Source organism: Falco peregrinus, chromosome 15, assembly GCF_023634155.1.
Source record: "Falco peregrinus isolate bFalPer1 chromosome 15, bFalPer1.pri, whole genome shotgun sequence".
Lineage (NCBI taxonomy): Eukaryota > Metazoa > Chordata > Aves > Falconiformes > Falconidae > Falco > Falco peregrinus.
The window spans coordinates 2273378-2299538 of NC_073735.1; the positions used below are offsets into that span (position 1 = coordinate 2273378).

At 40.7% G+C, this 26161-nt stretch overlaps 1 protein-coding gene across 2 annotated transcripts; it reads left to right on the forward strand.

The window, feature by feature from the left end:
- The first annotated feature begins 55 nt into the window (after positions 1-55).
- On the forward strand, positions 56-20990 carry JHY (junctional cadherin complex regulator). 2 transcript variants are annotated; one of them, XR_008749910.1, is made up of 9 exons: positions 56-130; positions 1108-1534; positions 4332-4818; positions 9724-9834; positions 12404-13026; positions 13802-14081; positions 16009-16096; positions 17441-17560; positions 19797-19934. XR_008749910.1 is itself a non-coding variant. In XM_055819407.1 (9 exons), exons 2-9 carry the CDS (start codon positions 1140-1142, stop codon positions 19998-20000), a joined length of 2307 nt encoding a protein of 768 aa, XP_055675382.1. In that variant the 5' UTR covers positions 56-130; positions 1108-1139; the 3' UTR covers positions 20001-20990. The 2 variants fall into 2 exon arrangements, 1 of the variants encoding a protein (XP_055675382.1); XM_055819407.1 differs by having other exon boundaries at positions 16009-16089; positions 17435-17560; positions 19797-20990.
- The last annotated feature ends 5171 nt before the right edge of the window (positions 20991-26161 follow it).

Below are 26161 nucleotides of genomic sequence, written 5' to 3' on the forward strand. Positions count from 1 at the left end.
GGTGGGGGGGGGGAGGGGGGCTCCCCCCGGCTCCCTCGCGGTTGGTAGGTGCGGCGCGGCGTCCGCCGGCGCAGCCATAGCGACGGGCCGGGGCAGGGGCCGAGGCCTCGGGGCTGAGCCGGCTGAGAGGGTGAGGGGGCTGGGGGGCGAGGCGTGGCCTCGGGGGTGGGGTGGGGGGCCGGGGGGCGCACGCCCAGCTTGGCTTTGCTCAGGGGGCTGAAGGCCTGCGGTCAGGCCGGGGAGAGGCTCCAGGGACGCGGTTGCACGCAAGGCCTCGCCTCCCTCGGTGGGCTCACGGCGAGGCGGTTCCGCCGCAAGCCGGGCCTTGCCCGTGCCAGGCCCTCCGGTCCGGTGCCAGGCCCTCCGGTCCGGGCTGCAGCCTCCTGTCGGCCCTGCAGGTGGCCCCCTAGGTGTGAAAGGCCAGGGCATAACAGGCAGTGCTAGCCCTGAAAAATCAGAAACTACATTTTGCATTTCCATATCTTAACAGCTGCTCAGGTACTGAAGTGAAACTGGTGCACACTGCACTGTAATTCACTGATGTACATTTCTTCACAAAACTCTGCCTTTCCCCTTCCCTCCAGACACTTCTGTCTGGTGCTGCAAATGACTTTTAAGAGCATTTAAATGCAATCAAATTAAAAGAAGCTCTGTTCCTAATTTAAGAAGCATTCCAGTTCTTCTCACTGTGTTCTCTTCTGTCACTTTCTTGCTGGTAGCTCACAATGGCAAGACAATATGAAGTTGAATGAAGAGAACATACGAAATTTCTTTTACCTCTCAAAAGTTAACAGAATGTTGTTGCTGTGTCGTAGCTTCATTTTCTTTTTCATAAGCTATTTATACATTATTAGCTTTGTTAGCACTAATGGTTTAAGGTAGATTTCATAGCAGTAAGTAATGCATTTGCTGTATAGGGACCTGATATTAACTGCTTAAAGGAAATCAGTGTAATAGATGAGAATGAAGAATTGTTTTAACTATAGAAGTTCAAATTCTGAGCCTAAGCCAAATGATACTCCCCACAATTCCAGCTTTTAACAAATATAGTCATTATTATAGAGTGAACAGCCTTTTTATGTTTACTCTCATGTTTTCCAAATACAGAGCTGGTGTATACCATCAGTGCAAAACACAGAATGAATTCTTCAGATAAGAAGTATATTTCAGTTTCTTCTCCACAGACTTGCAACATGAGTAAAAAGCATGTTCCTCAAAACGTACTCATGCAACCAGATTTCCACCCTGTGAATTGGAAAACGCCACCTGTAAGTGAAAGGGCCTTTGCATCAAGTCTGCATGACTCCCAAGAGTCTGACTCAGAAAGCCTTGTTCAGGAGAGACAGTATCAGTTAGAACTCCAGCAGCGGATTCGTGAAAATGAAGAACTGGTAGGACGGTATTTTGATGAGCTGGAGAATGACAGCTTAGAAGAAGATAGCTTGGAGCAAATGAGTTTAAAAGAACAAGAAGGAGCAGAGTATGACACAAATCAATGTACACATGGAATACAAAAGAATGATGGTAATGGAAGGTAAGGCATAGGATTTTAGCAGATGAGTAGAATAGTTCTGACACTTCAAAACCTTACGTTCTTCAGAATATATGTGACATCTTCAAGGCCAATTTATACTGCCGAAGTGCTATTAAGAGCACCTATGGACTTTGTTCCATGCAGATGCACTGTTTCATCTCACCTGCATTCATAATTACTACACCCATTTGTCATAGTCAACATAGCCTCAACTGTATGTTGACTGAAACACCGGTGTAGGAGGGTAAGATGGAAAAGAAATCATCCCTCACAGACCTGCTCCCCACATACTGGCTGTAGACACTGCATGCAGAGGTGAACGCTGTGTGCCTGTTTAGCCACCTCTAAAACAGGCAGGCAAGAAGATAGGAAGTGGTGAACAGATACACGCTAACCCCTACACTTAAACATTACTGGGTAAGCTAACGGGGAAGCATTTAACTACAGTTTATTCTGGTAAAAATTATTCAGTGTAGATCCCCTCTTTCTGCTGTCTACCTGATCTGGAGCTGCAGTCAGTGGAAGGAGTCCAGTGACTGTAATGGGCTGTGGACTAGGCACTACAATATTTAGCAGTATGTGCTGGCTACCATCTCAAATAGACAACCATTGCCGTGTAACTGTCATACTTCAGGTGGTGCAGCAGCTCTGAGATCATGGGCTAGAGGGTTTCTAGAGCTGGGCTGTGAAAAAGGACCAGAGAGAACACAAGAACCAGCACCAACATCCTCTTTTCATTCCTTACAGAAAGACCTGTGCTGAGCAAGCCAGGCCACTTGTAGAGGCAGAAATTTATGGGTTGAATAAATGCAGTTTTGCTCTTACAGCTGTATAAATCTAAAATTAAGATTTCCAGGGTTAGTCCCTTTAAACACTCTTTAGAAAGTGTTAACTTGGTACATGAAATAAAATTTAATTTGCTGTCGTGTGCATGAAAGGCTTAACACTGTATAAATTGGGAATAATTCTCAAGTTTAAAGGGATTAAATTAAACCTGAAGTAATAATAATGTGCAGTTTCAATTTAATTGTCTACTTAAAATAAAATGGCAAACAAATGAAGGCTAAATGATTAATAGCATGCTTTTATTCACCTCCACAACAGGCAAAATGGCCAGTTACTGAATATTTTATTGTGAGTGCAAATGATGTTAATTGTACTAGAAACATGCTCTAATTTTTAGTAATTTTTTTGACTGAATACTATGCTGAATGTGAGGCTCTTCATTAAATGGAAATTTGATTTTATTTTGTTTGAACTTAGCCTAGTAAGTACTCAAATACAGTCCATTAACCGGAGCAAATATCACAGCATATACATATGAAACCCCCTCTCTACATCCATTACTAACCTCGGAATTTGAAGAGGAAACGCTGCATCTGTTGTCTACGTACAACACTTTTGTTGATGAGTACAGAGTCCATCTAACCTTTATATCAAGTTGGGGGAAGGAATAAAAGATGCACTTTTTGTCTGCAGATGATTAGAGATGAAGGAGCTCTTCACACTCATTTTGTTCCCATGCGGTGACCTGGCCTGCATAATACAATTGAGCTGCTGTGCACACATTTCAGCACAATAGAACTCTTTAGCATTATACTCTGCTAGTTGAATCATTGCAATTATATCACATATTTCTGTACTCATTTCAAAATATGGTCACCTATTTCTGTTTACCTGTGGTGTATGACAACTAGGAATAATAAAGTTTTCACCAGTGTAAATCATCTAAGCTCTAGTGTACAGGGTACCACAGAACCAGTGCTTACCTGAAACGGAAAGCATTGCTAGAGAAATAGATTATTTTGTTATTAGGAGCCACTTGAAATATAGGCATAGGCATGTAACTTACTCAGAAAGGATGATAAATGTTTTATGGAAATGTTAATATAACTGACTATGCCACAGTTTGGAGAATCCAGCAGATCAGTACATTTCTGTTAATCGGGGCTGAAGAGTCAGCCAGGTTTCAGTGCCTGTAAGTGTCACTCTGAAAGGCTCACCATTTGCCAGTGCCCAAGAAACCAGGACTATACTGCAGGTTCAGTTAAATACAGAATCGGTTGTGGGTTTTCTAAGGCAGACCATCTTAGTTTGCTTTACGACAAATGCGCTTCAGAGCAATGGTTTGGACATTTGTTAAAATAAGAAAAAGCCAAACCCACAAAACTTTCCGATTTATGTTTTCCTACACTTACCTCAATTACAGCCTGGTTTTAAATGAGAACTTTAAGTCTTTCATAGAGAATTTTTTATTGAAACATCATGGTGTTTCATAGGAATGAGAGGAGAGAATAAAAATACAGAGCTGTAGGCTGTTCTTGCTTAGACAGTTTCAAACTGACTATTGAGAGGGTGATTTTACCAGGATTACCACTTTTATTTGACACAGCAGAGTCTTCGAAGAATGAGCAGCACATACTGTCTTTTGTATGCTACATAATTTGAAAGGAATCAACAGCAGCAGTACAATATATCTTTTATTTTTTAGTTGATTCTACTAGTACTTGTGATTTCTATGCTAAATTTAGGATAAAGATTGCATTCTACTGTGATCTGAATGTTAGGCCAGTTTATCATTCACTGATAATGAAAATTAAAAATGAAAATGAGGTCCTGCTTAAATTTTCTACTAAAAAAACATTTGCTAAACTGATCCTGATCCCACAAATAGCCATATGGTATGCACGGAAATAATTCAGTTGACCGTATTTGCAGGACTTTTGTTGGCTCAAATTGCACACTGAAATAATGTAGAATTTATACAAAAATCATTTTGTGTTTCTTTTTTAAATAGGAAACAACAGTCTGTAGACAAATACTTCAGCCTAAGATATAATCCTAATTGGAAGAACACAGAATTTTCTGAGGCAGAAAAAGCATGTCAAGTTGCTGGAGGAAGCAGTGCAGATTTTTCACAAGATTCATTTTACCTCCATTCCAGTGACTCCCCAGAAGAGAAGAATCAACAGGACGCAAAGTCACAAGAGTCATTCTCAGAGTTTGGCACAGAATTACTAAGCTTTCGTGAACCAAATGCTGTGGTCAGCACTGAAACTTTTAGGCTACATACCAAAGGGAAGGAATCTGCAGATGGCTGTCATTTCAAACATAGTCCCAGTGGATGTGGCAGTGCTTTTTCTCTTCAAATTCAAGGAGATCGGCCACACAGAGCAAAAACAGACTTTGTGGAAAAGAATAAACGGACATTAGGTTTACGTTCAAATAAGATAAATTCCTATCTTCAGTTACACAGTAAAAAGCAAGAAGCTCTTCAAGAGCAGGTAGGTAGCTTTCATGTTTTCTAATTGGTATAAACTGAGGACTGTCTAGTGTTAAGATGAAATAGCTGCATGATCAGGTTTGCAGAGGAGGTAAGTGGATTTAAGTCTATCATGCAACTGATAACTCACGATTTCCAATGAAAATCTTGTTCACCCTTTATGGAACAATTGAGAAGTCCTCAGTCACTCACAAGCCCAGTGATGGCCTTGTCACAAGCCTAGTTAAGCAACATACATTCTTAGCCATGAAGCATATCACAGAGGTGCTCCCCCACTGTTTTTGAATCCTGATGCTAAAGAAATGCTGTCTTCCTTCCTATGGGATCTACATTACACCTTATCACTGGGTCTTTTTTTGCTGCCTCTGATTCTTCTCTGCTTGGCCAACAGGAATTTGGTAACGGTTATCTCTGCTAATAGTGTATTTCAAGTTTTGCTCAATGCAGCAAACGCATCATAGAATGGTTTGGGTTGGAAGCTACTTTAAGGATCATCTAGTTCCAACCCCCCTGCCATGGGCAGACACCTCCCACTAGACCCTCAAAGCTCTGTCTGGTGTGGAACTCTTCCAGGGATGGGACATCCACAACTTCTCTGGGCAACCTGTTCCAGTGCATTGCCACCCTCATAGTGAAGAATTTCTTCCTTACATATAATACAAATCTACCCTTTTTCACTTTAAAGCCATTCCCCCTTTTCCTTTCATTACATACCCTTGTAAAAGTCCCTCTCCAGCTTTCTTGTAGGCCTCTTTAGGTACCAGGAAGGCTGCTGCAAGGTCTCCCCAGAGTGCTCTCTTCTCCAGGCTGAACAACCCCAACTGTCTCGCCTGTCTTCACAGGAGAGGTGCTCCAGCCCTCTGATTATCTTCATGGCTTTTCTCTGGATCTGCTCCAACAAATCCATGTCCTTCTTATGTTGGGGACCCCAGAGATGAACACAGGTGCTGTAGGTGGGGTTTCACCAGAGCAGAGTTGAGGGGGAGCATCACCTTCCTTGACCTGTTGGTCATGCTGCTTTTCCAGCCCAAGATACATTTGGCTTTCTGGGCTGCAAGTGTACAGTGCAGAGTCATATTGGCCTTTCCATCAACAGCAACCCCAAGTCCTCCTCAGGGCTGCTCTCAATCCATTCTCCACCCAGCCTGTATTTGTGCTTGGGATTGCCCCAACCTATGTGCAGGACCTTGCACTTGGCCTTGTTGAACTTCGTGATGTTTGCATGGGCCAACCTCTGAAGCCTGTCAGAGTCCCTCTGGATGGCACCCCTTCCCTCTAGCCTGTTGACCACACCACACGGCTTGGTGTTGATGACAAACTTGCTGAGGGTGTGCTCAATCCCACTGTCCATGTGGCCAACAAAGATTGGGACAGTGCTGGTCCCAATACTGACCCCTGAGGAATGCCACTCAAATTCTGCTTGTAATAGCAGAACACACAGTTTTTTTAACTGCAGTAGGAAATCTTGATGTCACCATTTGGCTTGAGAAGCTGTGTTAGTGTTTTCCTACTCACATTGATTATAACAAAATAGTGTATATGAAGTTGCAGTTGAGTCTAAGAACCAGAAAACACATTGTGGTCACGCTGCCTTCAAGGGCCATGCATGCTCTTGCTTACCACTGTTATTTAGGGCCACACATGTAGGAATATCCAAGAAATACATGTTAGGTTTGGGTGGTCAGACAACCCTTTCCCCATACTTGCTTTATCAGCTGGACTAAACCTTATATTTGGAATCAGTCAGGAGGTACGGGTCACATACGGTACTTGGATTTGAAAGGCCTAGCTTTCTTAGGATTGACTGTGAAATGGCAGACAACTTGTATTAAGGATTAAGTGGAAATGTAATTCCAGTTCCTAATGAACGATTATACAGGAGTTTGTTGCTTTTACTTGCTACTTACTATGCATAATGGGAAGGGGGGAGTCATTGAATGACTCCATGAGTTGTAGCATAGAAAATTCTTAACTTGCAAAACTACAGAGACTTTCTGCTTCAAGTGACACGTTTTCTGAGGCTAATGAACAATTGACACAGCATTAGAGGGCATCTGCCAACTACATTACAAGGAGCGTAACAGTGGACAAGCTTTTTTTCTAACAGAGCTGTTAAGAGCGCTTGTTTTTTTCAGTTATAATTTGGATGATGGGAAAAATAATTAGCGTAGATTGATGATAATTAAAGCTGTGTTGATATAATTATGTTTACTATTTGGGGAATTCTGAAAATGTTTCGTATCTTAAGTATTGGAGCCAGGGATCAGGACTTCATTGTATAGACATTAGTCAAAGATATGTAATAGAAAAAACCAATCTGTTAAAATCAGGGCTACGTTCTAAGATTACCTTGCTGAAGTAGCCATGGGGACAGCAGAGCTGTGACATAACAGGAGCCAGGCAGCGTGCATGTAGAAAAGCGTGTTTCTTTTCTCCACAAGTTGATACAGCCGCAACAGCATTACCACCTACTGTCAGCTACCTTTGTATTTGCTGCAGTTAGGCACAGGAAGGACTTACCTCTCTTGTTCTTATCAAGACATCCATTACTCCATCTTGTTGGAGGCGGGGGGGGGGGGGGGGGGAAGAAGGCCTGACAGAAGCATCTTGTTGACCAGAGTTGGCCCAGGAGCCAACTTTGGTCACCTCACATGAAAAAAGTATCAAAAGCGCAAAACCACCAAGTATGGGAAGAAGCAAACAAGCCACATGTCTTCTGCTGGAGCAATCAAACATGTTCTGAATACTGTTTTTTCCTAAACTGGATTATTCTGAGCTTTGCAGGATGTTGAGGCTGTTTTTATTGTTACGATCACTGTTGGCTGTCAGGTACTGCGGTAATGACATAGTGTTTGCGCTGATGTAAGTACTTTGCATACAGCTTTTTTCAATTGATGTGACATTAAGTAAAATATTTGCAGCCTTGTTCTTGCAAGATTTACAGCTATTATCTCTGTGCATACAGGGAGCAGGCTGCATGTACCAAAACATAACATAAACGTGTGTCGAGCTGTATATTTACAAATTTATATAGCATTTTATAAAGCATCAAGTTCTTTGCAGTGTTGCCTGATTCTTTAAGAACCTGATGAAGAGTTTCTGAGAGAGAGAGAGAAAAAGAAAGAGTAGTAGTGGCCCAGTCTAGCTCAGCTGTACTCAATATGAGTTGCTTTCCTACCTACAAGCCCCTTACTTCAAAGCAAGGAACATAATGTACAATTTTTTAATGGCTCTAGACCAAGGCACTCAGACTCTCTGTGCACTGCGCCTTACCTCAGTGTAAACACCTAATCAAGATTGCCTGCGCTTCAACAATAGCAGCCAAATGCAATTCGAGAACCACAGGCCTTTGAAGTCCTCACTGCAAAGGCCGGTTTTCTAGTCTGGGATAATGACATGCCATGATTGCTGTCTTTGTTGTATCTTTTCAGTAGAGAAGCAATTATGGGCCTCAATTTAACAGAATAGGCATTACACAGCTTATGATTCTCAAAATGCAATTTCATTTGATCATTTTCTCAATTTGATTGGTATTAATAGAATAGTTCACAGAAAATGCTGGCAGAGGTTGTGTCCTGTTCCTCTTTCAAAGAGATAATGTAGAAGTATGCTTTACCTGCCCAGTAAACTATCAATACAGTGAGTCAGTTGGTTCCACCAAAAACATCTTACTGACTGCAAAGCTGTATATATCCACAGTTCAGGAAACCTGTGTGGAAACATTTAATTTATTAACTTCTCACAACTAATACAATCTGTATTGCCATTCAGAGCAATGGGATCACCTGAAAACTCAGAATAAACCCAACCTACCTTTTCCTAGTTGTCCTAATCTCTCACCTCCAAAGATGAGAGGCTTAGCTCCCCAGAACGATTTTAACACTTCCTTCACACTGATTTCACCGTTGTGATTTTCAGTTCATAATTCTCTTGGTCACAAATATCCCCTCAGTGCAAGTTCTCCTGTGTTAGCCAGTGTCACTGCAGCGGTGCATAGGTACTTCTACCACAAGCATGAGTCCAGCACCTTGTTAGCTGTAGTCTCTTTACAGCAAGACTGTCTAACTGCACGCTTAGTTGAGGCCACATCTACTGTAGTGCTTAATAGGATAGTTTAGGACAACACAACTATAAATAAACAATTAAAAAGTACTGGTTTTCCTGAAGTTTTATAGAGAGAACAGAAAAAGTTTCATGCTTTCAAGAAAAAAATTCCGTATTGCTATATTTACAAGGGTATCGCTTGGCTTTGAAATTTGTAGTGCCAGCAGCCACCCTCAAAAAATTGCTCAATTTTGATTTCTAGCCATTGTGGTACCACAACTGTGAAGATGTTCTGCTTGTTTGTGGGCTTGCTATTTTGCACAAGCTGTTTGATTGTTGCCAGGCTATGTGTATTAGATGTTCTCTTTCTGCAGCTACTCCTTGTACTTTTCTACCAATGTTACTATGTTTTGCCATCTTTTTATGCGTGACTCTATTGTTCAAGACCTTATTATGGTGTGTGTCATCCATCAATGTCTTGGTATACGGGCCGATTGCTTGGGCAATAACTACTCTCTAGTTGCTTTTCTGTTATTAGGTACATCCACTGGCTCTCATATAAATGGAGGAGGCCAGATGTTTGAGAGTTACAAGTAGGTTGCTGTGCTGTATACTTCCTGCAATTTTCTTTTCCTCTTTTCTTTAAAGTAGAAGGAATACTCCCTACTACCACACCACTGTTAATGGGGTTTTTCACTTCCTTTTTAATTTTCTCTTTTAGATGTTCATTTTCTTGTTATCTATTATATAATGGCTAATTTTAGCATTTTAGCCTTAACAGGAGGAAAATTATTATTTCCTCAAGAACTTTTCAATCCTTTCATGTGCTTGGGCTATGGCTATAAACATCCTTGGTTTTTAGGTTACAGATCCTAAAGCAGTTGATGAGGAACCCGTTCAGAGTGTCCTGCCATTCCAGACTGTGAAAATGGAGCCTGAAGACAAATGGTACCTGAAAGCACAGCAGCTCAAGGTTCCTTTTAGATAAATGTGATAATTGAAATATATATGTACAAGCAATGAAGTTTGAATATTTAAAGCTGTAATCTCATTACTTTTAAAGTAATGAGTACTTTTAAAGTACCAGTTACTGACCAGAAATCCTTAGATATCAGTAGGTCATCACCAAAATGTAACGCATATGCTGCTTTGTATACCAGATGATTTTAAATCAAAATAGACACCGAGAATGCCAAGAAATTCTTAGCTCAAGGAATCTTATCTATTTAGGATGTTATTTGGTTGATAATAATGTAAAAGCACAAACTAGTACGTGGTCGTGTTTGATGGTTCATGAGGATTCTGAGCAAGAACTTTACTACTCTTACATTACTTGTCCCCTAAAATCCCCATGAACATCAAGGGGTTACCATAAAACAGAAAATGTTACCAGCAGAAAAAGTTGCACTGACCTCCTCCATACACGAGTCTATAGATTGGTTGATGCTGGTCTTTCAAACCAATGCAACGGGATAGTCTTTGGAGCAATAAAAGAGGCCAGGTCATCATCATTGATGAAAAACCAAGAACTTCAGAACCAGAACTTCAAGCCAACTGGAATTATTGTTGGCAAACCTGATTACTTTCTTTGTATTAAAAGTATTTGATGTAGTTCAGGCAGACTGTTTAAATTCCTCTTTGTTCACTTAAGAACAGAAGCTGCACTTCTGTAAAGGACAAACAAGATTTTATACTGCTGTCCATTGTGAGAGATGTGCTTTATATACAGAATTTCAGAATGAAGGAGATAAATGGAATGAGCAGCCCTGTAAAGTAAGTGGAAAAACATTGGCCTGGTCCCAATTTGGCAGCAATTCATGCTTTCTACCAGTGGCACAGTATGCCAGAGTGTTAACCTGCAGAGGTTGAGCTAACAAATCATCATCTTGGCACCAGGAGTCAGGATTCCCCAGTGCTAAAGCTTTTGCCAAAACATGCTGGTCTATATGTGTATTTAATGGTAGGTATTAAGTAGCTATTCTGAGTGCTTGTGCTATGTAGTGATTGCAAGTGTTGCTAACAAAAGAACCCTAGAGAGACAGGAGGATGAAATGGAGGATTTTAGCACTGACAAAGATTAAATGGACTGAGAATGCATTTGTGTATTCCCTAGAAGGGAAGCCCTGTCTTTACTCAAAATGAGCAACACCTGATGCTGTAATTGGAAAGTGATAGATCTTAGATAGACTCCAGGTTTAGAGTATGTCAGTTTAGCTCAAGACAGTAGTCCTGGTGTGCTTAAACTCTTAAAATTGTTTCTTATGATTTGGATAATGTTATGCAGCGTACAGGGCAGGGAGGAGTGTTTGGTTTAGAAATGACGTATTTTAAATCATTGACATCAGTGTTTCTACTGCAGACCAGTCTAATAGTGTGTACATAGCCATCTTTTCCTGAAATTTAGTACTGTTTATTTTCAATAGATTTGATTTTTGAAACATATTCTCTAGATGTTTGACACTGAGCTACCGTTTGTCTACTGAATTAGAAGCAAGTAGTGCTGTGCATTGAAGGGCACCTATTTTTGCACTTCATTCGGATAAAACTCCCTCATTCCATATTTACCACATCATCATTTATTATATATGGTCTGTATCTGTAAGGAACCATTTTTATAGTATAGCACTTCAGAATTTGTCTCAGACCATTAAGGAAAGTTTTGGTGCAGCATTATGCATTGTCTGTGCATCACCAGAATAGTATCTCTGCTTCTGGTTCTTGGCTAGAGGTTCCTACATATTGAAATTTCAGATTAAGTCTGGTCAGGCCTTCACCTGGTCTAGCCACGAGCACAGTTTACTGAGACAGGATACAAACACACGGAGTGATTTTGATGGGTCTAATCAAACTTGTGCAAACTGGCCTAACTCATCAGGACATCAAAGAACTGTTAATGTAGTCATGAAGGACCAATGCTATCCCTGGGTCTCCTTAAGGGCCCTTCTATCAGGACATGTTTTGTTAATTCAAAAACCCCAAACCTGAAGCTTTACAAATGCCACAGACTGTTCTCCGTACCGTACTAGACTTCAAGACACAGATGCTTTTTCTTTTACACTTCACTCTCTGCTAAGAGCTACTTTTAAAACTAATTTCCATAGTGATACTCATTCAGTTGTGTAAAACATTGCTATAACCCTTTTGTAGTTGTAAGTGTACATTAAACAGGGGTGGTTGGCTCCATACATCCCTGATTTTTAAAGTGATAGGTGATTATGTACTCCAGCCTAGATAGGGCTGTTCCAGGCGCCACATTAACATATGTTCTGAGTTTAATACATGTTCAGAACTCAGGTTCATTGTAACCTGGCCAGCTATTTAAAGGCTGTCTAAAATAAGAATGTTGCCCTGGATTAGAAGCATAGAACATGATGTAATCTAGTCAAAACATCAGTTAATTAATTTGTAGAATTCTAAGAAATAGGTACCTGAAAGGCATTGTGACAGTCAAACTTACCCATACACTTGTATATTGTTGATCTTAATGAATGTATAAAATAGCAACCACTGAAATTCACCCCACTTTTGATAACTTGTTTTAGGATCACCAAAATAAGTCCTCCCAGAGAGATAAAATAAAATCCAACCAGAGTCTCAGACAGAGAGCTTTCCCAAGGAATGACAGCCAACATCCAACAGGAAGGCCAGCAAAACCAAAGTCTTGGCACCACAGGCACCACCAAGTATCAGGATTTCGGACTGCTCCTCTGCAGGCAGTGGAGCAGGACAACAGCGGTGCACTGCAGAAAAGGCTGTATCCAAGTCATTCTGTTGACCCTGACACGAATACAGCAGCAAATTCAGATACTTGCTTAAATAATTTCCCAAATTCAAGGCACACTGTTAATCGGGATTTTACCACATCTACCTACCCTTCTCATCCAACATTACATAGATTTAACCCAGCAGAGGTTATAACTCCAGCATATACCAGCAAGGAGAGCAAGAAATATCAGCATCATTCTCCACATGGACTTCCACATGACCAGCAACATCTGTACAACCATGTCAGTGTGCAGCTTTTTGCAAGAGATAACAGTACCAATGGTCAAGCACATCCACATCAGAGGAATATTTCATCTACTTTTCATGCCAATTTCCAAGAATTGGTGAAGGATCAAGCATCACTTCAGGATTGCAAAAGACACATTTATGTGGATAAAAGGTATCAGAACTATGCTATCAGTAGTTTATGGTAAGGATATAATATTGTAACACTATGATGCCCAGAAAAAATAAAAATAGACAAGAAAATATTTTCAAGTCCAAAGTATAAAATCATTTTGCTACTATCCTGCCACTACGGATTACTACTAGCTTAAGATTCATTGTAACTATTGATTTTTAAATATGGTATTGGCAAAGGGCAGTTCTGTACTGCAGGCTCTCTTGCACATAGAATTTTCCACAATTGAAAGTTTCCTTCTGAAAGGCTAGAAGGTGAAATTTAAAAAATAGATAGCAAAGAGCACTGTACATCAAATAATTCTACTGCTAGCTGCACAGAGTTAGATCCAAACTTGCCTTGAAGGGTGACTATCCAGCATCATTCCATCTGGCTCACTACACGTGGGGAAGGGCGTGAAAATCCTTAGTTATGTAGAATTCCACCTGCTGTGATAAAAATGAAGGGTTTATTTCACATAGACAATTATTTCAGTACTCGGCAGGCCTGATCCAACACTGTTTAAAAGCAGTTTTCATTGGCTTAGGCTAGCTTTGTGTCAGGCTGAAAGTTAGTCCATCTGTAATTTTTGCATTTATTTTAAACAGTTTCCATACACTTGGGTGCAAGCAAAGTCAGTCATTGTGAAATACCTGTGTCTTTCCATCTTCATGTTTATATTCTGTGAAGGGGGATCATTCCAAGTATAGAATGCTTGTTGAGCTATCTGCTATATTCAAATAAACATTCTTATTTTTTCCCTCTCTTTTTTGAGGCCTTCTCAGTCTTCGGTTCACAGTTCACCAACAGCCCCTTGTACAACCTCTCCGTTTACCCAAATGATGGAGCAACATCACCAAGAAATCACTCATTTGACAGAAGCTCACTTAGCTGACCTGCAGTTGTTCAGCCTACATCCACCTACAATCCCACAGACAGAAAGTGGTTCAGAGGTAGATCCAGAAAGTGGTGAAGGAAGTAGAGTGAAAATAAGCCAAAGCAACTCAGAAGGATATTTAATGGAAAAGCAAAAACAGCCTAAATTCAGCAAAAAGGTAAGCAAAGATGCGGACTGGATGGTTTTACATTTCTGTTCCCCCCCCTCTGATTAATTTTTTTTCTTAATAATCAAAAGACCTTAAAAAAAAAAAAAGGAATGGGGACTGAATTTCCTGCATTTCTTCATTGTTACAGACAGCATACTGGCACACACTGACTTGCCCAGAGCATTAAAAACTCAGGAACAAAGGTGGAAACAGAGACTAAAATCATTTTAGTCTAAGGAGCAAGGTGGTTCACTACCACCTCTCCCTATGTCACTTTCAGTCTTGATTAGCTCTAAGAACACACAGAGCAGCGTTTGTCCTTTAAGTTATCCAGTGATAAAATGATTTAGAATAAAGCTATTTGTTTAAAGCAGCAGGTTGCCAGACCTCAGATCTGAGCAAACCATTATCCTGGTCATGCTCATTTGCTATCCAACTCAAATCTCTCAGTTTCCAAGGGAATCAAACTGAACAACAAACTTAGAGGATTTGTAAAGCTAACAGTATAAGCAGTATTACAAGTCTCCTGATGATCCCATTTTTGTCCTAATTAAAACTTGGTTCTTTTTGTCTTTTCTGTGTGTCCAGTTTCATACTATAACCAGTTAACACAGATGCAGTGGAACAGCATAGAGATATCCCTGTGTGTCCATGACAAATTAAATGTTTAAGAAGTTAGCTTCAAGTCTCAGGGCAGACAAACTAAGCTGGAATAATTACTCATGTGTTTCATCTAGGAGGCAGTTTGTGTATTGCTGCTTGAATGCCTCTAAGAAGAATTAGCTGGATTATGATAGTAACTGAGGGGCAGATTTCTTTTCCTTTCTGTTCCCCTGAGTTCAAGCCATTGTTTCTATCCTGTATTTTCAGTAGCTTTCTCACGTTTCATATGTGAGGAATGCTACAGAGAATAAGACAGTTTATGTCTCACAGAAAAATCTAGCTTTTCCTAATAAACAAATGCAGTCATACTCATTGCATGAAGTGAGAAAACCCAGATTTTTTTGCAGACAGCTAAATTATTAACTCTTTGCAGTACCTTAAATTGAAGTTGGGTTTAAGTATATCACAAAAGAATAGGGATAACTGACAAAAAACATCAAATAGAAAATTCAAGGCACAGAATCAGTTTCTCTGCAGTTGAGCTTAGCTTGAATATGCCTTTTGAAGAGATGCATGTTTTCTTCACATATAGAAATTCCTTGTTAATTCTACATTACTCTAAGATTGAAATTACCACAGAGCTGATCGTGATGGGTTTCCACTGACAAGTTTTTAAAACATAGTGCACTTCTAAAAATTAATCTGGTGTTCTTGAAAGAGATTAAAAAGATTCTGGAAGTATTGGGATCTTTGTAGTAATGTCATGAAGTATTGAAATGGCATTACCCATCACTCATCTTCTGCCTTCCCTATGTACTTGTAAAGCTTTTGCTGTGCTACAAGGCATGTATTTTTCAGCTGCCTGTGAACAATTTTCCATTGCAGTTTTGAGAACAAAGAAAGGTTACTATTACTAATAACATTTGTCTAATTTTTTTTTTTACCACCAAAATCATGTACTTTTATCCACTTCTCTTACAACAGTTCCTTTGGAGTTTCATTTTAATAACAGTCAAATGGGTCACTAAGCTGTTTAAAAATAAAGCCCACAAAAGCTAATTTTTGACTGAAAAAAAAATTGCTTTGTGATTTGGATGATTGGCAATTACCAGCCTAGATTCAAAGGAAATACAGTGTGATTTGACTTCTGCAATTAACTCAACCTTTTTGGTAACTTACAATCCTTAAAATGAGACATGCCAGAGATAAGACTGTGACTGCAAGTTGAATCCTGCTGTCATCCTGCGTGTCTGCTACAAGACTTGCCTCAAGTCTCTACTTGTCTCTACAAAATCATATAAAGGAAAATCTGTCACTGCTGTTTGTTTTTCAGCCATGTCGCTCAAAACCCTACATAAACCTGAATGTAAAGCTTGGAGGCCTCGGACCTGACTATGAAGCAATCAAAGAGAAAGTAAGCAGTCCCTATTATATGATCTGCTTTTCAGTTATGCAAAGTAAGCATAAGCAGGGGAGGGGGGCAATGAAATAACTGCTGAGGAGCAACTTATATTTGTCTGATACGTTATGTCCTTGACTCTAGGTCTAGTTTGAGATCCTAAGAGGAGATTGAAGTAGGAGGGACAACTGTATTGTGGATAATTTTAACTCTCTAATTTTGTAGTTCCACATTCAAGGTGGCTAACTGCACGTCAGTAAATTATACACTCACGTGACTGAGTTGCATTGTCATTCCCAGTGTAGGTTTGCCTAACATTCAAAGTGGAAGTAAAAGGAGAAGTTGTGTAGTGGAAGTAAAAGAAGTTGTGTAAACACCGTTATTAAATAGCTGGATGCACACTACCCTGTTGAAATGGAGACAGATTGTTCAGAACAAGATCTGAACTGCTGTCATTTGACCTGTTCTTTGCCAATAATGAAGATCTGTTAGCAGCTCTCTGTCTAGGATGCTACCAACTCCATCCTGCGTGCTTTGAGACCCTATTAATCTGACAACAGGTGCTTTATGTGGCATTTTTTATATAACATTGTAGGACAACGGAAAGGAAAAGTGATAAAATGATCATCCCTTTGGAGTCATTGAGAAGCCCTTGTATTTTCTTCCTCCTTGCCATAAATGAAACAGATTAGAGATTTGAAATTAGAATGCACGGTGGTCCATAGCCCAGGACTCTCTGCTTTTTTAACAATGTCATAACACTTCTGGAACCTGGCGTATCACTGGGGTATCATTGCATAGAAAGGAAATAATTAACATTGTCTGATAACAGGGACAAGGCAGAGTGTAACTGATATAATATATACTATATTGGAACCAAAAAGAACCTATAATAATACACTAATAATATAACAATAAAAATATAAGCTGAATTTGAGCATAACGAATTGCCAGAAATACAAAGATGGAGAACATCAGCTAAGTAAATGATGTCATTTAGGGCCTTAAAAAGTAAGTACAGAGGTTTTAAAAGTCATTGCAAAAGCTGACAGGCATTAGCACATCCATTTTAGAACTGAAGAGATATATTGAAACGTTCAGAATAAAGATGCACCTCTTGCATTTCTGTTGAACTCTATCCTCGATACAGTTCAAGAAAAAGCTCTTAAAAATGAAGAGTGATTAAAAAAGCTGTGCCATTTATCAGGGTTTCCTGTTGTGTTCTGCTGAGGAATGATCAATACCATAGCCAGGTGTAACAGCAACAGAGGAGTAAATGGAAGACTCTGGTGGAAAAAGTGTTTCATTGATGGATCCACTGAGGCATTTAATTAACCATACACTTTTTTCCTTTTGTCAGAAAGAGAAGTTAAAGCAACAAAAGGAATATGCAAAGCAAATTAAGGAACATAATATGAAAAGCATTGCTTCAGTTCAGAGATTACCTACAAAGCCCCAGGTCGTATCTTCAGTGTCAAGGCAGAAGGTAAGAGCATGCAGGGAGAGATCCTGGACGTTGCACAAAGAAAAAGCAAAGCATAAATTTATCTCACAGGTCCTCACTGGTGCATCTATTCTGTATGGCTGTAGATGTATGCCAAGAGCTGCTGATTTCTTTGCCAACAGCAGTCTTCAGTGCATGCATCTGCCTTGCTTTTCATGAGAGTATACCAAACGGAAACGGAGCAGTACTCCATCCAAGCTACCAGCACTCAACTTAAACAGCTAGTGATGCTTTCCTGTGGAAAGAGTGGGAATAAAGGAGAGTGGGACCCCCCTAGGAATATGCTCTGCTTCATGTCAGCGATAGAGGCCACAATACTACAGAGTGCACTCTTCTAATGGACCACAGATATCCTCTTGTTAGTCTATTATCCACCTGCCTGCCAGTCTCACTTACAAACTCTTTTCACTTCAGTTGCATAGCTACAGTAATTTGTCTCATTTCTCAAGCCCATACGACATCACTTTAGCTTTCACTGGCCTTCAAAAATAGCCTAAATGAGCGATGACTGACTACATGACAGTGGCATACGTAAACAAACTTCCCTATTGCAGGAAGTAATAAAGCTCTGGAAATAGCATATGTTTTATCCAATCCATTCTGCAGGAGCTCACCTGCCTGGTGCTGAAAGCACACTAACAGGTAGATGTCCAAGGTGACAAATGAGAGCTGCGTGCTTCAAGCAAGAAGTTTTGGAGTTTAGTATCAGTTACTTGCATTTATTTCCAAACCTCACATAAACCCAAAGAGATGAAACTCCTCTCTTGGGATATCTAAAGGGCTTTAGATCCCTTCAGAAGACTTCCCAGGCACTCTTTCACACAGAATGTGAAATAATGCAATTTCCACTTGAGGTGTAACAGGTGTTGCCAAATACACACGACTGAAATGACACCAAAAAAAGTCCCAGGTTAAACCAGGGCTGCCTCAGATTCAGGAGTTCTGTAATACTGTTTCCATTCCCTCTGCAAGACAGCCTTCCTGGTTCCATACCTCATCCTGTACTATTTGACACTATTTGACAGTATCTGCTTTGCATTGCTCTTTCAGCATGGCCCTGCTCAGTGTCAGTGAGACATCTCTGATCTAGAACAACAGCTTGACTACTCCCGTTTTTAATTTTGATAGTTAAGTCTATCATGCAGTAGAACTTAAGCCAAATTATGCAGAACTTACATACTTCTTGTCTGCACAATATAGTATTTACCTACATCTCACATTCACACGTGCAAGTTTACCTACATACTGCTACCGAAATAGGGACTTGGTAAAGCGTGTGGTTGAAGGAAACGCTCGGCCAGTGTGGCAAGTACAGTTCTTCAAGTTACACTGTCCCTGTCAGTATTTCATTACTGTCCTCCTTTGCTTCACGGTACATTTGTTCAGCATATACACATGCTGAGTGTCTGAAGTAGAAGAGAACTGGAATGGAGGTTCATTTCACACTGCCATCCATATTCTCAGTATAGCATGTGTAGGTCCTGTGTAGACTGGGTGTTACTGGGAAAGAAATTCCCGGTCACAATGGAATATGCATGGTTATAATGAACCTCTGGGAACTCTGTGAGAGGCAATTCTTTGTTTTACCCTGAACCAGTTACCTGTTAAAGGCTGGTGTGTCTAATACCATCCTCACTTGATCAGGAGTCTTTTGTTCAGAACTGCGTTAGCTTTGAAATTAACCAAAAAGGAATCTGGCAAGGGATTTTGTTAAATCAGGTTCCAGAGAATTTAAAACAATTACTTACACTTCATTTCAAAACTTTTTTTAGCATTTTAGGCCTTTCAATACATCAATTCCTTAGAATTTGTCATAGGAGCACTCGGTTTCCATCCTTGTCATACTAATCTGCAGAACTCCCTGCTATAAGATATGACTGAAGACAAGAGCTTGACGAGACTGAAGCAAACAAACAAGGTTATAAACTTACTAGATTTTGTGTTGCTTTTTCTTTTTTAAAGAAAAAAAGACTGCTTCAGTATTTAAGGTGGCCTCCAGTGGTAAGTGTCAGAAAGCAAATCTCCTTGAGGTGGGTTGTTTTGCCCACTGCAGAGGTTTCTTACAGTTGCCACTGAAGCATCTAGTGTTGAACAGTCAGAAACAAGATCAGGAATTAGGAGAACTACTAATTTAACATAGAAACACCTACCTTTTCTTGGAAATACTATACTGGTTACGTTTCTTCTTAATAATTTACCCCAATTTTCATGTTTTTAGGCGCTGGAATATGCTAAGAAGATTCCTAGACCAAAGACTTTCACAGCAAGGCAATCAAATGAAGAGGTGAAAGAGGAAAGAGTTCTGCCATGGACTTTAAATGGAGACAGTTTACCTCAGATAGCATCCTTGGAAACTTTGCAAAATAGACACGAGAAGGAGAAGGAAGTTGTAGCTGCTTTCAGAACCCTTCATATCTTCTAAGTATTTTGGAATTATTAGGGATATCTTCAAGGCAAAAGTGGCTGAACTATTTAATTATGAGTATCAATCACGTATCGACCATCATCAATTCAACCATCACATATTGATTTACTATTCCACTGAAATATAAAGTGCCTTCATTTTAATAATTGTTAAATTTTAGAATCAGTTATACTATACCTAATTTCAAAAAACTTAAACAGTTGCATATGTAGCATTTTAAATCTGGTCATCTCCATTATTATTTTTCTTTGAAAACAACTGATCAGTTGCATCTTTCAGACTAATCAGCTGTTGTCTTGTCACAGCTGGATCATTTTTAGACACATCAAACATATGGGCATATCTACAAAATATTAAAAATAAACATCAGTTTCATTTTATGATCTCAATATCAGCAATGTTTCTCTTTTTGGAGTGCAGACTGCCCAGAAATAAAGCCAAAAATAATCTGTTGCTATTAAGAAAGAGAACAAAAATGTGCACCAAACATAGCAGTTGGTAATGATACAATACTAATTATTCAAGTGTTATTCTGTTATCTCTTAGTGAATAGCTGTCACATCAAGACCAAAATTTTGAAGCTTCATCTGGGACAAGAAAATTCAAAACAAGTACTGGCTGATCATGCAGACAATCTGTTATTAAGCAGAAGCAGTTGGAAAATATATTGAGTAACTAAGGATAATTGAGAGCTACATGTTTGAGAGGAAACAGCTTTTAACAGATTAAATCTATAAAAATAACAACAAACAGATGGGTTTCTTATGATGGTTCCATTTCTTTAACTTAGTAAATTATTAATTAAGTCAACACATGAAATGTGATTAGAACACACAGCAAGGGAATTTTGAAGAAAACACACTGAAATATCTTTGAAAATAAGCTAGTTAAAATGAAAAAAACACAACAACAACAACCTTGTGATTATGTGTAATTACTTTATCTGATTTATTAGGTTCCCTTTTGTATGGGAGAAGAGAGAGAAGTAGTCTTGGGGGGGGGGGGGGGAAGAGTTCAAGTCTCCTTAAAAGGAGGCTAACAATGGAAAGGTAAGGTGGGAAATAAAAGAGAGTATCTTTGAAATGGCTTTCTCTTTTTCTAGATGCATCTTTTGTTAAAAGTAAACATAGAAATGGGTAAGACCCAACACGTTTCTGGGTTCAGTTTTCATTGACTGGATATCTCACAGGAAAAATAATTTTCCAGTAGGTTTAGTGTGAAGTCAAGGCATTGGAAGTATGCCGTATATTACTGGAAAGGTCCTATACCTTTCATTTTATAGAGTCCTGGGTTAGTTTGGCTTAGATCCTACAGTCCTCAGGATGCCTCAGTCCTCCTGACAGTGGGTTAGTTGGTGAAATACACCCTGCAGGATCTCCAGTCAGGCTCCCAACCTAATGTGGAAAAAACTGACCACAATACTGCATCTCTCCATCATGGAAGAAAGCCGTGTTCCTTTCCTTGGAGCCCTCCTGACCCACCTGAGAGCTAGGATTAGGTGCTAATCCCCCACCACACCTGCTGAATTAGGCTAATTCACAGCTGGAAGTTTGTGATGTACATAATTTTTTGGGGAAAACTTGGTGGAAGTAAGGTCTTCCCATGTGGGGAACGTGGGTCAGGTTGCAGGGGAAATGTTTTGCTTATGGAAGTTGCAAAGCAGTTTCTGGAACAGGAGCATCCTCTGCCTCATCCTCCTTTCTCTTCACCTTTGGGAAGTGCACTGGCCCCTTTCCCGTAGTGTGTGCATGCCTGTGGTATGATCCACCAGGCTAGGCTGGGTAAACGTTTCCATGCCCTGCCAGTTGCTGCTTTTTCTACTTTTATTTTTAAACCAAATGGTAACACTTTGAAGCATTTCTGATTAGGGAACCTCAACTTGTTGTTTCTGCTTAAAAGTGATAATTCCCCCTTAATACAAACCTCAAGTACCTATTTTAATGAAACCTTCAGATGAATATCAAAGAGCTATTTACTCGTATCTAATATTTTAATTAGATTATATTCTCAATTTAACCCATTAAACCCCCTTTGATGATCTCCATGTTTAGTGTTTAGCCCCAGATGCTGGAGGTAATGAATATTGGACCTTTGATTTAATGAGAACTTCTGCCTTTCCAGCCTGACTCCCTTTGTATCCCCCTTTTTTATTTTCTGAGCTATAGAATTCAGTTAATTGAAGAAGTCTCTTACCACCACACATTAAGGAACCTAAATTAGCATCCCTTTTCTGATTAGAAAATGCAAGCAGACATTTTCTCTTTGATCTGAGGATTGAGTTGAAGTAGGCAACAGCCCCCTGAAAATGAGCTGATGGCTTTATTATTTGGCTGACATGCAGATGCGTCCATGTGGTGCAAAATGCTTAATGTCTTAATTGATCACCTTCCTCCTTATCTGTCATCCTACTACCTTTTAGAGCTCCCTAAATTAGGATGATCTTTCTAGGTGGGTGGTGTGTTTTGTTTGGGTTTTTTTTGTTAATAAAACAATGAACTTTTAGAAAAAAATTAAATACTAAACCCATACTAAACTAGAAGCCATGTACACTTAAATGATCTGCATCTGGGGGGCAGCGTGGATAGATTTTTTTTATATATATATATATATAAACACTAATCATGGTCATCTCACAAACCATTTGGATAGGGCTGTGGGGTGGGGTTTTTTTCTCTCCCAGAAAAAGACATCATTTGCACCATATGTGGAAAGAAAATCTTTTGATCTACCTCAATACTAATGCAAATTTTCCCTTCACCTAGCAGCTACGGTGGCACAAAAAGGGACCATACAAGTAAATGATGAACATCCATCTGCTTAAAAGCAAAGGCCAAAACTTAATGTCTTTCAAATTAGGAAGGCAAGGAATTTAAATAAGAAATAGGCCTTGGATTTTGCATTAAGCATTCAAGGAGAGATTGAGCTGGAGCAGAACATGCCTGCCAGAGTCCCGTGGCTCCAGCACAGCTATTGCACAGCACAGTGTTACTCACTGAGCACAAGCTGCCTTCCCAGGGGCAGAAATGTATTTGTGTACACCATCCAACAGAACTCAACGTTCACCTGGTGGGCCCTTCCTAGTGCCACCATTTCTTAATATTTTAGGTTCAGGGAGCGTAGAAGCTGAGACCACTACAGCGGTCAAAGACCCACAAGCAGTTCTACTTCGGAGCAATGCTGCTGCAGTAACATCGCTATCACGTTGCTTTCAAAGATAACTGGTCAGCTTTCCACCACCATCTGACAAAAGGTACGAGCAGCTGGCTCATAGGCTGCTGGCTGAGAGAAACATACTGTTTTATCAGTTAAAAGTGTTATGAAAGGCAGATCCTAAAAGCTGCGTTCCATCATTACATCCCTAAAGACAAACTGTCAAAGATGAACGTTGTAAACCAAGCTGGATTATGTTTAATTCCTGCAGTCCTTGAATACTTTGGACAGGCATGAACAAAGCTATGATGTCCAAACAGCCCACAAGCCAAGGATTTGATCGTTATCATCTCCTGTTAGGAATAAATTCTACAGTAAATTATAATAGCACAAAGAATATGCTTTATTATTATTTTGCACATTGCCCAAACCTGAGTGCCCTCTGCGTGAGAATAAGCAGGCATGTGGAGAATGGACCAATGCTGGTGACAGCCTGCGTGGTGTGAGAAAGAGCTGTAGATGCACAAAAGCCCAGCAACAGGTAAAGGCGGTGAATCTCCACTGGTGACAGCTGGCAAGGGTGAGTTAAAGCAGCCTGCCTTGCCAAAGAGCCTGCTTTGAACAGAAGTGATACTGAGCCAAAAACCTGGATCGAGCAGATGCTAAAGAAGCACCCAGCAGCTCAGCAAGAGCTTTGCATAATCGTGAGTGCAGAGCGGGCAGCTGCAGGTAATACCACAGAGCTAGCTTTCTGTGTGCCATAGGAGCACTTAAGCGCTTGTTCTAGCAGTCACAGCAAAGCCAATGAGATACACAACACTGGAGAGTATTGAGCCTTTACTTTAGGAAAGCAAGTGGAGTGGTCTCAGCAACAGCTGAACAAAGCAAGTCACAAAATTTGGTCAGCTTGCCTTTGCTCCTAGCATTTCAGAAACCTGTATCATAGAGTTACCTCATTATCGGTGAGTTAAAGCCAGCTTCTTCCTTGAAAGGCTCTCTCCACCCCAACAAGCAGAAGAGACACTGCAGTCCACTGTGGGATCACCCTCTCTTCTCTTAAGCATGCACTTCACATCCTCCTGCCTTTATCACCAGGTGCAACGTATTGCTACTGCTGCAGGAATACTGACTGTCAGCAGCTGTAGCCACCCCAAGGCACAAGTGTTTCATCTAAGCTTATTATGCTGCAGAAACAAAATAAATCCAAGACAAGAATAAGCCACTTTTAAAGCCGAGCAACACCATCCGACCAGGAGGTTGCAGTTAATTAAGGTGACGCTGTTTGTTACTGTGACCAGAAGGGAAGAAGAGCATAAGCCATCAGTTTAGGGGGCTACAATGCTTAGGAGTGAGCATCCTGTCCAGGTTCACCTACCCCTCCTCTGCTCCACAGCACCGCCCACACCTGCAGAATCTTCACTTTGGAAAACCAGTGGGGAAAATTGCACGAATTCCATCATCCAGCAGGGAGAAATGAGGAAGCTGTAGGAATAATTTTACATAGGGTGTGCAATACCTGGGTGACGTGCTGGACCTGGCTACAGGTTATTTACACCTTCACCAAGTGACAGCCCACGGTACTTGCAGGGCTGACACTTACATGTGTGTTTAACAGCAAGACTTTGCAAATGGTTGTAACTGCCTGTACAGCCTGCATATCTGATCTGCTTTTACACAGCTCTGCCCACAGAGGAAAAATGCCTAGGTTGGAACTCCTTTCCAATCCATAAAAATGAAAAATGTTAAGGGCAGTGGACAGGAAAATGCTCAAAATCAACACAGAAAGCAAAGGTTCATGGAAGGATTTTATAGGCCATTTTTTCATTTTCTCAATGAAAGCAACAATAAACATTAACCGCTTAGGTGTTCAAATAAATTAAGAGGAAACAATTTCATTTCAAGAAGCTCACAGGAGAATTTTCATGAAAATCAATACTTTGAAAAATGGGAAATCAACCAAGATTTCTCATTTCCAGCAATTATTTCCTGCCAGCCATTTCCATCCCAGTATTTCCCAAGCAAGCATGTAAATATTAAAAAAAAACCCAAAACACAACACACACACCCCACAAACATACCCCACCCAAAGAGCCATCTCAAGCCTCTTGGGGAGAGCAGCAAAGGGAGAGCAGGAAAAAGCCAGCAGTTGCCCCTGAATAAGTCACGACCTGGGAATAAAAGCTCATTTCACTTTATTCTAAGAGAAAAAAAAAACTGAAATAAAACAAACAAAATGCCCCCACATCCCTTCCTTCTTCCCAGGACCCCCTCCGCTCTCCAAACACATGATACCCTCCTCCCAAAACCTTGCCCAGGCTGCCTGGTTTTAAATGCGATTGTAATTTTAAATGTGAGCCAAGGTGCCTAGACCTGCAGAGAGGTGATGATAGGCGAGTGTTGGTGGATTTTATTTTATTTTATTGATCAGCATAAATACATTGTGAAGAAGAAAGTTCCTGCCGTGGCAGGGGAGACGCAGAAGAGACCTGAGTGTTATTTAATTCATATTCTGACCCTTCCTCACAGACCTGGCACGTCCTAAGTGTGATGATGCCTGGGGCAGAAAGGGGAGCGGGCTCTGTTGCCCCTCTGTGCCCCACAGAAACCCCGGCACCTCGCTGCTGGAAGTGTCCCAGCATTCCAGCCCTTCCCAGGGGACTGGGGTGAGGATCTCTGGGGGTGTCAGCTGCCCCCTTCACCTGCCGTCATCTGCAGCACAGCAGGTCCTGCGCTGCGCAGCATGTGCCCAGACATGCTCCCAGTACCGGGGACGTGCCCCTGACCCTCAGGACCCTCCCTCAAGATCCACCATCAGACTAGAAATACCCCAGCCCACCGGCGTGCAAATGCTCCAGGCCCGGAGCTGAGTGCTGGCTTTTGGGGTGCTTTGTGCGGTGGGGACGTCTGCTCGCCCTCCTCGATCGGGGTGGGGGGCAGAGCCGGGCAGTGCCCCCTGATGCCTCCACTCGATTGACCCCCACAGGACTCTTGCCAAAGAGCCATGTAAA

Bases quoted from the DNA above. Each gene is read 5' to 3' on its own strand.
- JHY (XM_055819407.1), top strand. From the start codon at position 1,140: ATGAATTCTTCAGATAAGAAGTATATTTCAGTTTCTTCTCCACAGACT. The intron at 14,082-16,008 runs GTAAGCAAAGAT...TTTGTTTTTCAG, and splicing joins AGCCTAAATTCAGCAAAAAG to CCATGTCGCTCAAAACCCTA. The intron at 16,090-17,434 runs GTAAGCAGTCCC...TCCTTTTGTCAG, and splicing joins ATGAAGCAATCAAAGAGAAA to AAAGAGAAGTTAAAGCAACA.